The sequence below is a fragment of the Carcharodon carcharias genome, chromosome 3, assembly GCF_017639515.1.
Source record: "Carcharodon carcharias isolate sCarCar2 chromosome 3, sCarCar2.pri, whole genome shotgun sequence".
In the NCBI taxonomy this organism is placed as follows: Eukaryota; Metazoa; Chordata; class Chondrichthyes; order Lamniformes; family Lamnidae; genus Carcharodon; species Carcharodon carcharias.
The window spans coordinates 51251779-51270109 of NC_054469.1; the positions used below are offsets into that span (position 1 = coordinate 51251779).

At 41.8% G+C, this 18331-nt stretch overlaps 1 protein-coding gene across 4 annotated transcripts in view; it reads left to right on the top strand.

Annotated features, from left to right (window-relative positions):
• The window catches only part of map3k8 (mitogen-activated protein kinase kinase kinase 8), a 38638-nt gene extending 20991 nt beyond the window's left edge, over positions 1-17647 (top strand). For all 4 annotated transcript variants that reach the window (XM_041184824.1, XM_041184823.1, XM_041184820.1 and 1 more), the window contains exons 4-8: positions 201-462; positions 576-682; positions 5882-6034; positions 8460-8706; positions 15677-17647. In XM_041184824.1, the coding sequence (XP_041040758.1) occupies positions 201-462; positions 576-682; positions 5882-6034; positions 8460-8706; positions 15677-15804 (897 nt within the window). In that variant the 3' untranslated portion in view covers positions 15805-17647. The remainder of the gene's footprint in view (positions 1-200; positions 463-575; positions 683-5881; positions 6035-8459; positions 8707-15676) is intronic.
• The last annotated feature ends 684 nt before the right edge of the window (positions 17648-18331 follow it).

An 18331-nucleotide genomic window follows, 5' to 3' on the forward strand; every position in this document is an offset into this window, starting at 1 on the left:
CCAAGTACACATGTTTATATTCTCACTTCAATAATGGCCACTTAGGTGACACCCAATATTCCAACTTGTATCATTGCCAGGGAAAGGATGCAAGAAAATTGGGGAAATAAATGTTCTTGTTCCCCAATTTTTGATAGAATTACAATATGTATGCAAATCTTCTTTTATGGGTCACACAATGCATTTGTTTTAAATCTAAGATTCCAGTGGAATTTTTCAAGCCTGCTGACATACAAATCCAAGCACAGTTCCGCCATGAGAACATTGCAGAGTTATATGGAGCCTTGCTGTGGAATGAGACCATACACCTCTTCATGGAGGCAGGAGAGGGAGGCTCCATCTTGGAAAAATTAGAAAGCTGTGGGCCTATGAAGGAATTTGAAATCATATGGTTGACCAAACATGTCCTCAAAGCACTTGACTTTCTGCATTCCAAAAATGTCATCCATCATGACATTAAGCGTAAGTTTTTCGTCCTTTCTATAATTTGTGCATAACAACAAATCTGTTGAAAGAAGTCTGTCAGCAAAAAGGAATGTTGGAATGATTTGTCTCATTTGTTCATGTCCTCCCAGCCAGCAATATAGTTCTCATGTCAACCAAGGCAGTGCTGGTAGATTTTGGTCTCTCTGTCCAGATGACTGAAGAAACCTACATTCCCAGAGATATTCGAGGAACAGAGGTGAGAATGGTTACTGTGTTCCCAATGCTTCAGTTATGTAGGGCCATGATTTTTTAAAAATAAGGTTAATCTCTTATCTCTTTCAAACTGGATGCTTTTAGTTTGCTTGGCTCTTTATATAAGTTCCTGGGACTTCTTAAATCATTCACAATAACTTTTGGCAAAATATCCAAATGACTTTCCCTGAGTTAGTATGTTTCTCTGGTCCTGGGCAGACTGGGACTATGAAATGGCAGTGGTGTTTTTCATACATCCACTTAACTGTGAAGAAACTGTAGAGGTTTTGAGATCTGTCATTGTGCGTATATTCAGAACTGAGGTTTCACTTCCTCAAAAAGTCTCTAATTTAAAAATAAATTTGGTGTGCCACTTGTTTAACACTTTGGAGTACTTGTACCTCTGGAATTGTTTTTGCACCATTGCACATGTTTGTGACAGAATTTCTCCATCTTTGATGACTGCTTCATCTTTGGTGAACTATCCGTTCCATGTTTGGGGAAATATCCGTTACAGGTTTTGCAATGAACATGGTTTGCTGATCGACACAGAAGGCTTATGTAGAGGCTATGATATAAGTGGACAACACTGAAGAAAATGGTGGAATGAACACCAGTGCAATGCATCTAAATTATTTTGAACAAAAGTGCCCCTTATGCACCAAACAATCTTTTCACACAATTTTTTATCAAACCTGACTTTGTGCAGATTTTGCAAGAGGTGTATTGCAGGGTAAAACAGAGCAAATGTGCAGGCTTATAGAAAGTTAAAGAAATGGAACCCCACTGAAAGTCATGATAGCACTTAATGTAGGCTATAGTTTGTGACTTTAAGTTGATGCATTAAGAGTTCCTAATTTAAGGAAGACAAGACAAGGCACTCAGTGCTTCTTTACAGGGCGTGAGGGGAAATTGAAGCCATGAGATGTTTTTTGAGGTTTCCTAGCAACCAATTACACTGTGAAGCTGGGAGATGCACAGAAGTATGGAAGCCCTGTCAGCTGGGGACAGCCAACAAGTGTGCCTGCTGTGGGGAGACTCAAAGATGAGAGGAGTCAAACCAACCAAAATAATTAATAAATACCAACTGGCTCTGCCAATTAATACGCTGATGGTTGATCACTTTCCTGCTGGCTCCTCATATTCATTGATTTTCTGAGAGTCTGGAAATCTGTCTTTCCCAGCCTTAAATATACTTTACGATGAAACATCCACAAACCTCTGGGGTAGAGAATTCCAAAGATTCACAAACCTTTTAATGAACATATTTCCCCTCATTTCAGTCCTAAATGATCACCACCTTAGCCTGAGACTGTTCCCACATGCTCTAGATTCACCAGTTAGTGGAAACATCCTCTCAGTTTCTGCCCTATCAAGCCCTTTCAGTATCTTGCATGTTTCAAAGGGAACACCTCTCATTCCTCTAAGGCCCAGAGATTATAGGCCCAATTTACCAAGTCTCTCATCATAGGACCCTCTCATTAAAGGGACCAATCTAGTGAACCTTTGCTGCATCGCCTCCAGTGCAAGTATGTGCTTCCTTAAATACGGAGACCAAAATTGCACACGGTATTCCAGGTGTGGTCTCAGCAAACTCCTGTGCAATTTAGCAAAATTTTTTTATCCTTATATTCCAATCCTCTTACAATAAAGGTCAACATGCAATTTTCCTTCTTAATTGCTAGGTGTGCCTGCATGCAAACATTCTGCACTACTTGTACAATTGCACCCAAGTCCTTCTGAATGTCAACATTTACAAGTTTCATGTCTTTTAAAAAATATTATGCTTTTCTATTCTTCCTACCAAAGAATAACCTCATATTGCACCACATTATACTTCATCTACCCCAAATTTCCTGATGACTGAGTCGTTAAAGGCTCCACCCATTCTGCAACTGAGCCACACCAACCAGGAAAGTTCCTGGCTCAATCCTGGGTCTGTCAAATTAGTTGACTTTGGGCCAGGAAGCAGTTGGGATGATGAAATTACCTTTGTTGTCCCTGGGATAGGGAGGCCAAACTATCTACCAGAGTTTCTGCTTCTGATCACTATCCAGTAACTGTTGCAGGTAACTGTGGACATTATACTAGAATACGTCAAGACTGTCAGCATCCCAAGGAACTGTGCTCCAGTATTCTTTTGGGATAGGAGGGGTGGAACATGTGAAAACTATGCCAAGTAAAATTGCTGATATAAAATAAACTGCAAGGGTGGAAATGAGTTTAATTAATGTCAGTAGCAGCAGTTTATAATGTATATATATGTGTAGTAGTGTCTTGGAAAGTTCTACATTAAGTGTTGAAAATAAACATACGAGCATATGAATTAGGAGCAGGAATAGGCTACTCAGCCCCTCGAGCCTGCTCCATCATTCAATAAGATCATGGCTGACCTGAATGTAACCTCAACTCCACATTCCTGCCTAACCCTGATAACCTTTCACCCTCTTGTTAATCAAGAATCTATCTAGCTCTGCCTTAAAAATAGTCAAAGACTCTGCTTCCACCGCCTTTTGAGGAAGAGAGTTCCAAAGACTCTCAACCCTCTGAGAAAAAAAAATTCCCCTCATCTCTGTCTTAAATAAGTGACATTTTATTTTTAAACAGTGACCCCTAGTTCTAGATTCTCCCACAAGAGGACACATCCTCTCCACATCCACCCTGTCAAGACCCCTCAGGATCTTAAAAGTTTCAATTAAGTCACCTCTTACTCTTCTAAATTCCAATGGATACAAGCCTAACCTGTCCAATCTTTCCTCATGGGACAACCCACCCGTTCCTGGTATTAGTCTGATAAACCTTCTCTGAGCTGCTTATAATGCATTTACATCTTACTTTAAATAAGGAGACCAGAACTGTACACAATCATCCAGAAGTGGTCTCACGAATGCCGTGTACAACTGAAGCGTAACCTCCCTACTTTTGTAATCATTTCCCCACACAATAAATTATAACATTCTGTTAGCTTTCCTAATTACCTGCTTTACCTGCATACTACCCTTTTGTGATTCATGCACTGAATCTCTGAATCTCAGAGATGCGCAATCTCTCCCCATTTAGATAATAATCTTCTTTTATATTCTTCCTGCCAAAATGAATGATTTCACATTTGCCCACATTATACTCCATTTGCCAGATCTTTGCCTACTCACCTAACCTATCTATGTCACTTTGTAGCCTTGCTACATCCTCTTCACAATTTACTTTTCTACCTATCTTTGTGTCATCAGCAAATTTACCCACCATACCTTTATCCAAATCATTTATATAAATTGTAAAAAGTTGAGGCCCCAGCACCATCCCTGTGGCACACCACTCATCACATCCTGCTAACCAGAAAAAGACCCATTTATGCCAACTCTCTGCTTCCTGTTAGCTAACCATTCCTCTATCCATGCCTACATGTTACCCCCAACACCATGAGCTTTGAACTTTTATTTTCTGCAAAGTCAACTCCATTCATCAAGCTTATTTCCAAGCATGAGGCAATTAAATAATTTTTTAGGCTATAGATGGATTTCTGCCAATAGAGTTTCTCCTTGGTAAACAAGGTCACATTTCTTCCCACTAAAGAATGCATTATCAAGTAAAAGAGAGGTAAAACGGTAAACGGGTTTTTGTTTTATTCCTGTAAGTTATTGTACAAGTTTAAGGGGACACTGTTTCCACGACACTGTTTTGACAGGCTTTTTTATTTGTTGTCATTTTGTCACCGTGCTTTTGCACACAATTGGCAAAATAATGAGTTTCTACTCTTAAGTGCCATTTCATTGTGTGCTGCAGATCAAGTAAGCAAGTTTGAAACAGCGTTTCATGAAGATAGTTCCCCTTTAAATGGGATAAACATGGGTCTAGCAAAACAGGTTTTACATTTATGTGGATCTTGAATAGTCTTAATAAGTAACTTTTGTTCTGTGAACAAGTACATTCCTTCCTGGAAGACTTTTAGTACAGGTGATTAGCAAGATAGCGTTCACATGCCTTTGTGAATGGTGGGTCACACGAGGTTCATATAAAGTTTTGTTCACCTTGGAGAGCCCTTTTTCTTGTAAATTTATTATTAGTCTATTCTCGTTTATCTGGTATCGATAGTACAGAGCTATTTAATTCTCTTTCGTCTGTCTCAGTATATCACTTTGGATGGTGGTTATGAACTAACTGTGATGCAGGAGGTTTACACAAAGCTGCATTGGACCCCTGATGCAATCCTCTCAGCAAAGTTGATATATCAAGCTGGAAACCAAGTGGGTGTGACTGACTGAAGATTTATGTACAGAGTACAAAAGCACATAGACATTCTTATGGCAATAAAATGAAGGATAGAAGTGGTATAAATGCAAATATTATACTTGGTCACAAAACCAAGTATTGATGTTTATGTTGGAAATTTTAAAAATGATTAATGCTGGGAATGTGGCATTTGTTGCCCATCCCTAGTTGCCCTCAGTTTGAGACAATTGAATGGCTTTCTAGGCCACTTCAGAGGGCAGTTAAGATTCCACAAAATTTGTGCGGGACCTAAAATCAAACTAGGGATGGACAGCAGGTTTCCTTCCCTGAAGGGCATTAGCAAACCAGTTGGATTTTTACAATGATCCAACAGCTTATTTTACCAGATCTTTAAAAAAAAATAGGCTCTTAACTGACACGATGGGATATGAACTTTTGTTTTCTGGATTATTAGTCCAGGTGTCAGGATTACCAGTTTAGTAACATAACCATTGCCCTAATTCCCATCTATTCAGAGAATATTGGCAACAAAGTGCTTGCAGTACATTAGAAATATTTTGTCTTCAGTTTCTGCAGCGAATGTGCTCACTAATCATTTTTGATGGGGTCACTAATCTTGATGTACTTATCAGTTATTGCAATGAATGGCAACAGTATTTAGTGCAGATTGTTATTTTTTAGGACAGTACATTCGGTAGGCAGATAACAAGAGTCATAAACATTCTTCTGGAACCTTCTGTTGTCTGTTACTTTTAAAAAAGGTTAACATGTCTTTAAATCTCAGTTTTTCTGGAAATAATGGATGATAACCAAGACATAAGATAGATTGCTAATGGCTTTGCATTTAAAACATTTTAAGTGTGCAGTTGGCTTTCCCATTAATCTACTTTGACGTTTTGTTATGGCTAGATGACAAACTTTGTGAGAACAATTGGAAGTCATGAATTAACTGTAGATTTATATTTTGTTTTAGTTCTATATGAGTCCAGAAGTTATTACCTGCAGAGGCCATTCAACAAAGTCAGACATCTACAGTCTTGGTTCTACTATCATCCACATGCAGACTGGGAATCCACCCTGGGTGAAGAGGTATCCTAGGTCAGCTTACCCATCATATCTGTACATTGTAAGTTTACATAACAACAAATCTAAATAACAAGTAGGAATCACATCGAAGTTAAACAGTGGTCTAATCATACAACTACCATGTTGAGTAAGAGGGCAAGCAAGTTTGGAAAACTGTGTTTCATGAAGATAGTTCCTCTTTAAATGTGATCAACATTAGTCTAGCAAAACAGGTTTACCATTTATCTGGATTTTAAGTCGTCTTAATAAGTAACTTCTGTTCTGTGAACAAGTACGTTCCTTCCTGGAAGAGTATTGGTATAGGTGATTAGCAAAATAGTGTTCACATGCTTTTGTGACATGGAACAAATGTGTACATCAAGGAAACTGCATTGTTGTAAAACAGTGAAACTCTATTTTAAGTTAAGAAACCTGGGCGAGGAGCCAAGGTACAGAATGCAGGACACCACCAAGTTTGAAAAATAAGACAAATGAAATAAACCAAGTGGTAGTGATTAGATATTGTCATCTGATGGATAGATAATGGAATGTAGACAAGACTGAGAAATATAAGTTCCAGTTTTAAGACCCCAAGTCCTAAGTTTAAGCAAAGCTTTTTTTAAATTAACTAATGCAATTTTATTAGAAAAGGATATTTGTCCTCGTGTCTTCTCCATGACCTAGGAAGTCAGTTTACTCGACTTGTAGAAATGTGGTTTATTCAAGACCGTAATTAATAAGTGTAAAACTAACTGCCATTGGATTCGATTTTGCTGAAACAGAGCATCTCATAGTGTGTAATGTTAGACTTGTCCCTGCACCATTAGCTCAAAACATTTTTTACCTATTAAGTTGTACAAAGTGTGAGCTGACAATGGCACAGTGAGGAAAAGAGGACATCCAAGCGGACAGGGCAAGCAATTGTTTATCTCCTTAACCAATCAGACTGAAGGATTGAGAAATGAATCATGGGAGGAGTAAGAAGGAGGGTGAATTAAAATAGATATATTTAGTATCAAATCAGGCACAGAAAGAGAAATAAAGGGGAGAAAGTTTAGAAAACATATATAACAAGGAAAACTAAACATTTGAAAAATCATTTTGGTATTTACAAATTCTCCAACTACAATTAACACCTGAAGGATTGAATCTCCATGCTTTAAATCATTCATTTTCAGTATTAGAGAGGCTGATTGGCAGTAAATAACAATGATCACCTTGTTAAAAGGATACTGGTACTTGTGATGATGGGATTGAACCTTCTGCAGTAAATTTAGTTCATATCTACCACTCTGAATGTTATTTTCCTCAATAAACCCATATTTTTGTTCTTCTTCCAGTTAGCAAATGTAACAGCCTGCTTTGTTGACTAGTATGCCCTCAGATTTGACCAGGTTAGCTAATCTCTTGGTAGGGGTTTTACATTTGGTTTTAGTGATCCTGGCTTAGTGAGAAAAATCATTCAGACATTTAATTGCTGATCACTCTTTAGTGATCACTATTTGAATGAGTACGATAGTGGTAGTGGGATCAAGCTCAGCTGTGATGCCATCCATATTCAGATTTCGTGCCAGCATTCACTATCTTGGTTAACAAATAAAGAATAGCCACCTTGGTAAAGTGCCAGAGTGTAGCTGATGATCTTATATCCAAAGTTCATCACCAGTCAGACAAAGAGAGGAGAATTAGGACAAATTAGGCTGCCTCGTGCTGTGGTGTGTAAGCAACACCCAGGTAGTTTTGGAATTTAATTCCTGGCAGCTGTCAGTCAGGCCACATCAATAAGAAGTTCCCCAAAAAGCAGAACAAAAACTCAGGCAAGGAAAGGAAGTCAGACAAGGCACACCTTGGTTGAAGGGTAAGGGTGGAAGAAGCCTAATAGCTGCTTGACCGCTGTCTCATTTAGACATTGGTAGCTAGCTGTAGAGAACCCAGAGAGAAAGAAAAGAAAATGAAAGTGGAAGAAGTAAAGGAATAAATGCTCATGAATACTTGCCGCCAAATTTCCACTAATAGCCATTGAGTATCTGAATCATACAGAGCAGGAAAATTCCCAAATTGTTTACCAACTGATTGGCTTGTTAATCTCCATCAAGGTGGAGATATGGAAATTAACAATAGGCCTGTTTGCCCTGGGATGGGGCGGGGGGGAAAGTTGTTCTGATTTTCGGCTCCTGATCCCCAAATTCATGGATCCTGCTGAGAGTGCAGGTGCGGACATCAGTCACGAATAGGGTCAAACTCGACCCCTGCCTTCCAATAATGTGCAGGCGTGTGTAAGGGAGCTGTTTTGTATATGTGGAACTAAGTCTCTGAAATGAAGGGTGGGGATTGGAGACAGTTGGTGAGCAAAATAAAGGGGCAGGTGCTGCTGCAAATATAAAGATATCAGCAACACTACTTCTTGCTTCTCTTTGCGACAGTCTTATTTTTCTGGTCTGTAAACTCGATGAGCTTTTGTGTTAATTCTTTTACCTCTGCTGAAGATCCACAAGCAGGCTCCACCATTAGAAGACATTGCGGAGGACTGCAGCCCTGCCATGAGGCAGTTTATTGAAGCCACGTTGGAGAGAAACCCAAAGCAAAGGTGGTGTGCAGGAGAGCTGTTGAAGCATGCAGCGCTGAGCCCACCTCCTGAAGATCAACCACGCTGCCAGAGCCTTGACTCTGCTCTCTTCGAAATCAGCCGCACCTTCAGGAGAAAAGAGCTGGAGTTACCTGAACAAATTTGTGGTACGTCCTTCCGATTTCTTCCAGCTGGGGCAAAAGAAGTTATTTTGAGACATGATGCAGGCAATTTTAACGCAGTTCACCAACTGGGTGACCCATGGGATCAGGTGGAGCTACGTTTTACAGCCTGCCCAATATTACCCTCTGTTGACTACAGTGGGGAGTCAAACCAGTTGGAGTATGAAACCAGTGTTGCACTTGATCCCGCCAGTTTCGCAATGGGTGGGAGAGGTTAAAATTGTCCCCAGTGATTTTAATGATACTCTGTCAGCACAGGGCTGAATCCTTGGTCTGTGCTGGGTCTGGCTGCTACAAGAATCTCAGAACCCTTGAGCTGGGGAGCTTGGTAGGTGAGCTAGAGTTTCCATTCCTTATCTTGCTCAACAGTGCAGCTGTGGTCATTGATTGAGGCCATTATGTGGTTCACCTGTGATTTTCCCCTCTCTCCCCACCCCATCCAGTTGATTAGCCTGCCAATGTTTGCTATCTGGGTTCGCATGAATGAACAAACAAGCTTTTTAAAAGAAGCTTTGGTGAACTCAGGAGGTCTCAAAGCATGTTACAGCCAGTGACATACTATGTTGAAGTGTAGTTGCTGTTGTAATGTACGAAACACAGATTTCCCACAAACAGCAATGATAGAATGACCAGGTAATCTGTCTTTACTGATGTTAGTTGAGGGATAAATATCCTTGGCCAGGATATCAAGTTGAACTCCCCTACTGTCCTTCAAATAATGTCTTGGAATCCACCTGAGAGCCGATAGGACCTCGGTTTAACCTCCTATCTTAAGGATGGCACCTCCAACAGTGCAGCACTCGCTTGGTGCTGAGCTGAAATGCCATCCTGGTTTATGTGCTCACCTCAAGAATGGCTACCGGGGTTTGAGATACAGAGGTAGGACAGCATCTGAGTAACTGTGCTCAGCATAAGTTAGCACCTTCAGGAGTGGAAAGGAATCAGTTTCAGATGGTGGTGGGTGCTGGATGAGGGGTGTGGGCGGGGGGAACATGAGAGTTACAAATGAAAAATAATCTTGAAGCCAAACACACAATTGTGGAGTTTCTTAATTCAAATCCACTATACATTTATAATTTATATTACTGGAGTATTAGATGCACCATTGAAGATAGTAAGTGTATAGTGAGGAAGAATATTGCAATGTCAATGGCTCGACTCAACCCTGAGGGATAAAATTTCCACTGTTTATGAATGATAATAAATAACGTTTGAGCAAAAATAAGGTTAATGACCATGTTTAAATAACAAAGGGATATCATCTGAAGGCATTAACTGGTTTGTTCAAAATAGTACAAAAGGAATTAGTACTTGTACCGATGATCACTGCAGCCTGGATGGTGAAAGCCTCTCATTCTAGTACAGGATCTGTGCAGTTTTCAGCCCAGACCCATATTACCTTCTAGTTGTAGCTTGGGAATATTTTATTCTTAATGGCTCTGTCTCATTGGTTACCATTTTCTCCAAATTTCTCCCCTCCTTTCCTAAAATCAATGGCCCCTAGTGGATTTACCACCACTTACAACCACACGTTCAGATTTTCTCCTTGCACATGGCTATTGTTCAGAGCACCCATTGTGTCAAATGACTCGTGGCAGTATGACTCCATGGTGTTTTGTTGGAAGGATGCATTAGAATGGAATTTATTTTATTTTCCATTCTTGCCCCCCATCCTATCTGAATTAATGGCAACCAAATTCAACTGTCAATTTGGAGGGAGAAGAGGCACTTGAAAAATCAAATGGAATACTGGGTTTTATTGCAAGATGCATGCAATATAAACCTCCATATAATGGTGACTGATCAGTAAACTCACAGTTGGAGTACTGTACAGTTCTGAGCTCCACACTACCAGAAGGTAAAGGCAATAAAAAGAGTGCAGCACAAATTTGTTGGAACCCTACCTGGTAGGAGGAAATCAAATAGAAAAGAAGACTTGGAAGAATTGGAACTGTTTTTGTTCGAACAGCAGACATTACAGGATGATTTGATAAAGGTGTTTAGAATAATGCTGCAGTGGACCAGAACTAATTGAAACAGATTGTATGCGGTGGTTGAAGGGACTTTTTTAGAAGATTAAAAGTAAGGGATTAAAGACAAAGTAGAGGAAAGTATTTTGCACAGAGGGGTAGTAAGGCTCTGGACATCACTAGAGCTAGTAATTGAAGCAGAGAGTATCTCATCATTTACAAATAGTTTAAATAGGTGGTTGTTGAATTTCAGACATATGGCAGTCACATGCTATTCGTGCGGAGGATAAATGGTAACATGGACTGCCCTCCATGCCATTTTTGTGTTATGGAAGGGTGTATATAACCTGGATCTGATGTTGGCGACATTTGGTAACAAAAATCGATCAGTGACCCAAACCTAAGACTTGTCTATCTCATTCTATAGCAAACACACATCAGTGGAACTCACTGGTGCTGTTTATGAATAGTGTACATGAATATGTGCACCTCCTTCCTTATCCCAGACACTTTGCATGTATTATAGGCCTTAACTTCTGAGCTCCACAGCATCATGCTGGGTGGTGGGGTACCTCAAAGTTGCAGTGGGGAGTCCCCTTTGGAAGTTCCCAGGTAAGGTTTGCATGGCAATTGCTGGGAAGTACAAACTTCCCCTGGGCAATTGCCCTGCACTGGGAACTATCCTAATAATGCAACTTAAATCACAAACTTCAGTTGGTTCCAACTGGGCTACACCAGTATTTACCCAGAAAAAGTTAGAAGAATTAAATCTAGCTTCTGGATAACTACTGTACAGACCCACACTCCTCCCCCTTCCCCCTACCCCCCCGGCACCCACACACCCCCAGGGGCCTCCACCCAATCCTTGATAGCCCAGGGATGACCCTCAACCCCCTGCAAACACTCCAACGCCCCCCTCCCCCCCCGCAAGGCCTGACTCTCACCCCCACCCCCAAGGGCCCGACCCTGCCTTACGCCCCGGAGACCCAATCCCCCCACCCCACCCTTAGGCCTGATTATCTCCCTCCCCACTTTCCAGGACCATTAAACTTACCTGCTTTATGGCAGCTGGTGCCTTAAAAAAAGGAGGCGTGACTTCCTTGCATCTGACAGAGCTGCACTCAATGCTAGGCCCTGGGGACTTGCTGCACTGCTCTGATCTCACCTGGCCTGAGTCGGAAGGTTGGCCAAGACAGAAATTCAGGCAAGAAACTGGGAAAGCAGTGGCAATCCAATGCTGATTTCCACACTGAGGAAACTCAGACCCTATATTATCAATCTGGCTTAGTTTTTATTAAAAACTGAAAATTCCAAATATGCCCTAAATGGGTGATAGATGGCATTTCCCTATATGCTGAGTGTAGCACTTTGTAAAGAAAATGTTACATACTGCATGCAGAAGGAATCTTCCTCTATAAACAATACCTGTGAAATTAAAGCATCTTCCAGAAATTCAAAAGTAAACTGTATTTAACCATAAAACAGAAATGAGAGCATTGTTTTGGAGTAGATGAGATTATTTTACATTGCTTGCAATTGATAGTGGGATGCTTTTAGATGTGATTATTCAATTGTATTCCTACAGAAACAAAGATATGGCGCTGATATTCCTTTAATAATACTGTAAAATAAACCAGCCTTTTGTGGAGAAAAAATGCGGCTTTGTAATGTAGGGAAAGCAAAAAAAAATGTGGAATTTAAACATAGCAGATGGAAGCATCCAGCACATATCATTTGCATAGATAGGAGATTAGGAAAACAATCTCACCCACTGTTACAGTGACAAAGTTAATCTCATCATGATCCTTGAGGGCAGAACTGAAAAGCAATGTTACCCAACCTGTCCTGCACCAATTGCCTGCACAGCACTGAGCTCTCCAAATCATGGTGAATGTCAACAGCTAAGCAAGTTTGTGGGTTTTGAGCTGATAAACATTGACCTGAGATGCTGGGGCCAGGGGAAGCACAGAGTAAGCAGATTAATCATGATGGGGAGACCACAGTCAACATGGACCTGCCAGGCCCCCACCCCTCATAAAAAGCAGTCCTAATTTCAGTCAGGTGGAGGCGAGGGGAATAGGTGCCTACTCCCATTATATACTGGGGCTGCTTTGTGGGAGGTGGAGGGGGGCGTTTTTGGAGATTTCCCAAGCTACCTGAGAAATTGTGCTCATTACACCCACAGTAAACACCATATAAATTCATGCCAGCTGAGCTCCTCGGGCAATGGAATTGACAGGGCGCCACTTTAATTTTCCATACAGCTGTTGGGGCGGGCACCTCTCTTGTTCCAGTACAGGAGCAGGCTGCCTGCAGCTCCTGTGAAAATGACGGTCCTAATCGTTTCCTGAATACCGATGGGAATCCAGCTGCACCATGCTTCCCCCTGCAGGCCCTGGGCCACTTGGTTCAGCTCACATTTTCTCACAGTGGCCAGAAGGAATACCTGATGTTAATGGGTGTTCGTACCTCCTCCATTTCTTAGCCACAACTGCCACAAGAGGCAGATTTGATGAAGGAACCCTTAGGAGGAAGTGACCATAATATGATAGAATTTACCCTGCAATTTGAGAGGAAAAAACTGGAATCAGATGTAACGGTATTACAGTTGAATAAAGGCAACTACAGAGACATGAGGGAGGAGCTGGCCAGAATTGACTGGGAGATGAGCCTAGCAGGAAAGACAGTGGAACAGCAATGGCAGGAGTTTCTGGGAGTAATTTGGGAGACACAGCAAAAATTCATCCCTAGGAAGAAGAAGCATACTAAAGGAAGGACGAGGCAACCATGGCTGACAAGGGAAGTCAGGGACAGCATAAAAGCTAAAGAGAAAGCATACAATGCGACAAAGAGCAGTGGGAAACCAGGGGATTGAGAAGCCTACAAAGACCAACAGAACACAACTAAAAAAGAAATAAGGAGGGAGAAGATTAAATACGAGAGTAAACTAACCAGTAATATAAAAGAAGATTGCAAGAGTTTTTTTAGATATATAAAGGGTAAGAGAGAAGCAAAAGTGGACATTGGGCCGCTGGAAAATGACGCTGGAGAAGTAGTAGTGGGGAACAAAGAAATGGCGGAGGAACTGAATAGGTACTTTGCGTCAGTCTTCACAGTGGAAGACACGAGTGACATCCCCAAAGTTCAAGAGAGTTGGGGGGCAGAGGTGAGTATGGTGGCCATTACCAAGGAGAAGGTGCTAGGAAAACTGAAAGGTCTGAAGGTGGATAAATCACCTGGACCAGACGGATTACACCCCAGAGTTCTGAAGGAGATAGCTGAAGAGATAGTGGAAACGTTAGTGGTGATCTTTCAGGAATCACTGGAGTCAGGGAGGGTCCCAGAGGACTGGAAAATCACTAATAATATAACCCCCCTGTTTAATAAGGGAGTGAGGCAAAAGACGGGAAATTACAGGCCGATTAGCCTGACCTCGGTCGTTGGTAAGATTTTAGAGTCCATTATTAAGGATGAGATTTCAGAATACTTGGAAGTGCATGGTAAAATAGGGCAAAGTCAGCATGGTTTCATCAAGGGGAGGTCATGCCTGACAAATCTGTTAGAATTCTTTGAGGAGGTAACAAGTAGGTTAGATAAAAGAGAGCCAATGGATGTTATCTACTTGGACTTCCAGAAGGCCTTTGACAAGGTGCCGCACAGGAGGCTGCTCAGTAAGATAAGAGCCCATGGTGTTAGAGGCAAGGTACTAGCATGGATAGAAGATTGGCTGTTTGGCAGGAGGCAAAGAGTGGGGATAAGGGGGTCCTTCTCTGGATGGCGGCCGGTGACTAGTGGAGTTCCGCAGGGGTCAGTGTTGGGACCACAACTTTTCACTTTATACATTAATGATCTAGATGAAGGAACTGAGGGCATCCTGGCTAAGTTTGCAAATGATACAAAGATAGGTGGAGGGACAGGTATTATTGAGGAGGCGGGGAGGCTGCAGAAGGATTTGGACAGATTAGGAGAATGGGCAACGAAATTGCAGATGGAATACAACGTCGGGAAGTGTGAGGTCATGCACTTTAGTAGGAAGAATAGAGGCATAGACTATTTTGTAAATGGGGAGAGAATTCAGAAGTGTAAAGGGACTTGGGAGTCCTAGTCCAGGATTCTCTTAAGGTTAACTTGCAGGTTGAGTCAGTAGTTAAGAAGGCAAATGCAATGTTGGCATTTATTTCGAGAGGACTAGAATATAAAAGCTGGGATATGCTGCTGAGGCTTTATAAGGCTCTGGTCAGACCACATTTAGAATATTGTGAGCAATTTTGGGCCCCATATCTCAGGAAGGATGTGCTGGCCCTGGAGAGGGTTCAGAGGAGGTTCACGAGAATGATCCCAGGAATGAAAGGCTTAACATATGAGGAACATTTGAGGACTCTGGGTCTGTATTCGATGGGGTTTAGAAGGATGAGGGGGGATCTGATTGTAACAACAGAATACTGAAAGGCCTGGATAGAGTGGACATGGGGATGATGTTTCCATTAGTAGGAGAGACTAGGACCCGAGGGCACAGCCTCAGGGTAAAGGGAAGACCTTTTAGAACAGAGATGAGAAGAAACTTCTTTAGCCAGAGAGTGGTGAATCAATGGATTTCATTGCACAGAAGGCTGTGGAGGTCAGGTCATTGAGTGTATTTAAGACCGAGATAGATAGGTTCTTGATTAGTAAGTGGATCAAAGGTTACCGGGAGAAGGCGGGAGAATGGGGTTGAGAAACTTATCAGCCATGATTGAATGGTGGAGCAGACTCGATGGACCGAATGCCGTAATTTCTGCTCCTATGTCTTATGGTCTTATGGTCTTATGGTCTCATTACTGAATGGAGAGATTGCGCAAACTATCGAACTGAAGTGTTGAAAATTGAGACAGAAATGCTGAAGCAATATATTTATTGTTTCCTTTCCCATAAAGCAGCTTTTGTTTTTTGGAAGTTTTTGAGTGTGGGAGGCTTGACTTTCCTAACTTACTTTATTTTAATTCCAGATACTTCTGTGAGCAGCGCTGAAGAATCAACTGTAGGAAAAAGGAATCGCTCTCTCTATATTGACCTGGGTGCCTTGGCTGGATACTTCAACATAATCAGGGGTCCTCCTGGATCAGAATACGGCTGATTGTGAAACCAGCAGACTAAGGGATATCTAAAGTGTTGTGAAGAACAAATGGCATCAGGTTTCTGCTGTCCTGCTATAGAATCAGAGGAGTTGGCCTGAGGGTAGGGCAGAGACCACTGAATGTTTCACCAATGTGATTATAGCATGAAGAAAAAATAGTGTTTTTTTTATTTAAAATTTCTTTCTACTTCTAATGTATTTTGTTGGTTAACATCCCCTTGCTGTATGTTTTCTTAGTTTGAAAGGTGCAGTGATGGAAGAGTGCGTTGTAAGGAAAGTGAATGATGCTTGAGTGTCTTCCACAACAAAAGCACTATCCTTTCCTTTCTCCTGTTACGTGTAATGGTTTGGTTGATGGATTAATGCTCCCTCTCCCTCTTTTTGCTTTCAGTGATCATCGCTGATTAATGTATTTCTCTAATGGAAAAATTACTCAAAATGATGAGAGTTAGACTTGTCAAAATACATGTGTTCCTATGGAAACAAGAGCATGTATGTAATAAATGCCATGCAGGTGACTAAATTGCACACAAAGTGTGCTGTGGGTTTACAGTAACCCTGTAGCTCTGTAAACATTATGAGCTGATAGTTCTGTACACCCTATGGGATGGGTTAGCCTCTGCTTTGTTCTGCAAAGGGCTAGTTAAGCAATAATGGAAACATAACATGCATTAGCACTATGTTATATGTCATAGTCATGCTACTTCATCTGCTCAAAGGTAAAAAAAAGGTTCTCCTTATTACTGAGGTAGCATATTTATGTATCATAACTTCTACCATGTTATTATCCTATTTTAATAATGTTTTTACTAATTAGCACTTTTTGTTTACTGTTAGAAAGGCTGAAAATTTGCAGCTGAACCAAACTAATGTTAACTATTGTGTTGGTACCTGCAGTATTCGAATCAGGGTGTCTGCACAGGCAGTTATGGTGGTGTACTGGTTATGTTACTGGACTGGTTATCTAGTAGCCTGGATTAATAATCCAGTGAAGATGTGACACTTTGAGAATTTAAATTCACCAAATGTGAAATCTAGAAACAGAAGGTTAGTGGCAGTAAAAGTGACCATGAAGCTGTTGGGTTGCCATTAAAAACCCAACTGGTTCACCAGCGTCCTTTAGAGAAAGAAACCTGCCGCCCTTACCAAGTCTGGTGCAGCTACTCCAGTGCCCCACCAAAGCGACTGCCTCTGAACTGCCCACTGAAGTGACAAAACAAGGCACTCAGCTGTATCAGACTGCTTAAAAAGACCCGCCACCATCTTCTTGGGGAAACCTGAGATGGACAATAAATGCTGGTCTCACTGGCAACATCCAGAGAGTGAATTGAAGAAATGTCTCGCTGAAAAGACATGACCTTTCTAAACATTTGAATACAGGCCTGAATCTTCCACGGGGTGGCAATCACCGTCAGATTGCCACTCCATTCCTACTTTCCCGCGCCACTCTGGAGCTCCGTATTTCTGGCCGGGACCTCCGATCCTGCCTTCTTCAGAAATGCAGAGTGTACCTTCAGTTCAACTTCCTCTTAGTGCTGGATTGTCGGGGGAAAACAAGCCACACCCTGTTTTTACGCCACTAGCTGCCGTATTCTGGTAAGTGTTCATTAACACACTGAAAAGCTGAGACATTTAAACAACTTTTCAGTGTGTTAGTGAATGTGCGAATGGGTGAGTGAATGGGTAGGAAAGGGAGTTGGGCGGGTGTGGCAAGTGGGTAAGGGGGCAGGGTAGCATCTGAGCAGGGTGGTGAGATGAGGTCCGGTTGGGTCGGGAGAACTGGGGTGGTGGTGGCTAGTCAGGTCAGGTCGGGGGAATCAGGGGAGTTGCTTGTCAGGGGAGAGTCAGGTGGAGAGGTCCAGTTGCAGGGGTCAGTGGGGAGTCGGGTAGTGGATGGGGTTGGGGGGTTCAGCGGACAAGTTGGCTGGTAGTGGATGGTCAGGTCGGGTCGAATAGGGTGTCAGGGGGTGGGTGTCAGGGGGTTGTCAAGAATTCAAGGGGAGAGTCAGGGGTATCAGGGTGAGTGACTGGGGGGGGTCAGTTGTATGGTTACCCAAGAATTATACTAGGATTTTGGTGTCTAACGTTTCTTGGATAACTAACCGGTTAAGGAACTAGGAACCATCCAAAGAGTCAGAGATTTTTTCGGCAGGTCCCAGGGAGCAGGGGAATTGCCCATCGGAAGTTCAAACTTCCCAGGCTATTCCCACAGAGTCAGTGTGTTAGGACGTCCGAGGGGTCCCGTAGCACAACTTGGGAGGTACGACCGCTCTCCAACTATCCAGAGACTGGAAAATCTGGGCCATATATTCTTTTCACATAAAACTAGTTAGCCTAGCCTGTCCAGGTTTACTGTGTCTTCCTGAAACCATGTTAGTTTGAATCTTGCAGGCACCAACAGTATATATTTTGCTTCAGGTTAGGTGTGGGTTTTCTCACTGTCTATCCTTGTAATGCTGTTGTAATTCTAATAAAATATCTCTAAGATTGCTGAGTAGACTTTCATTTGACATTGAAAGGTTTTTTA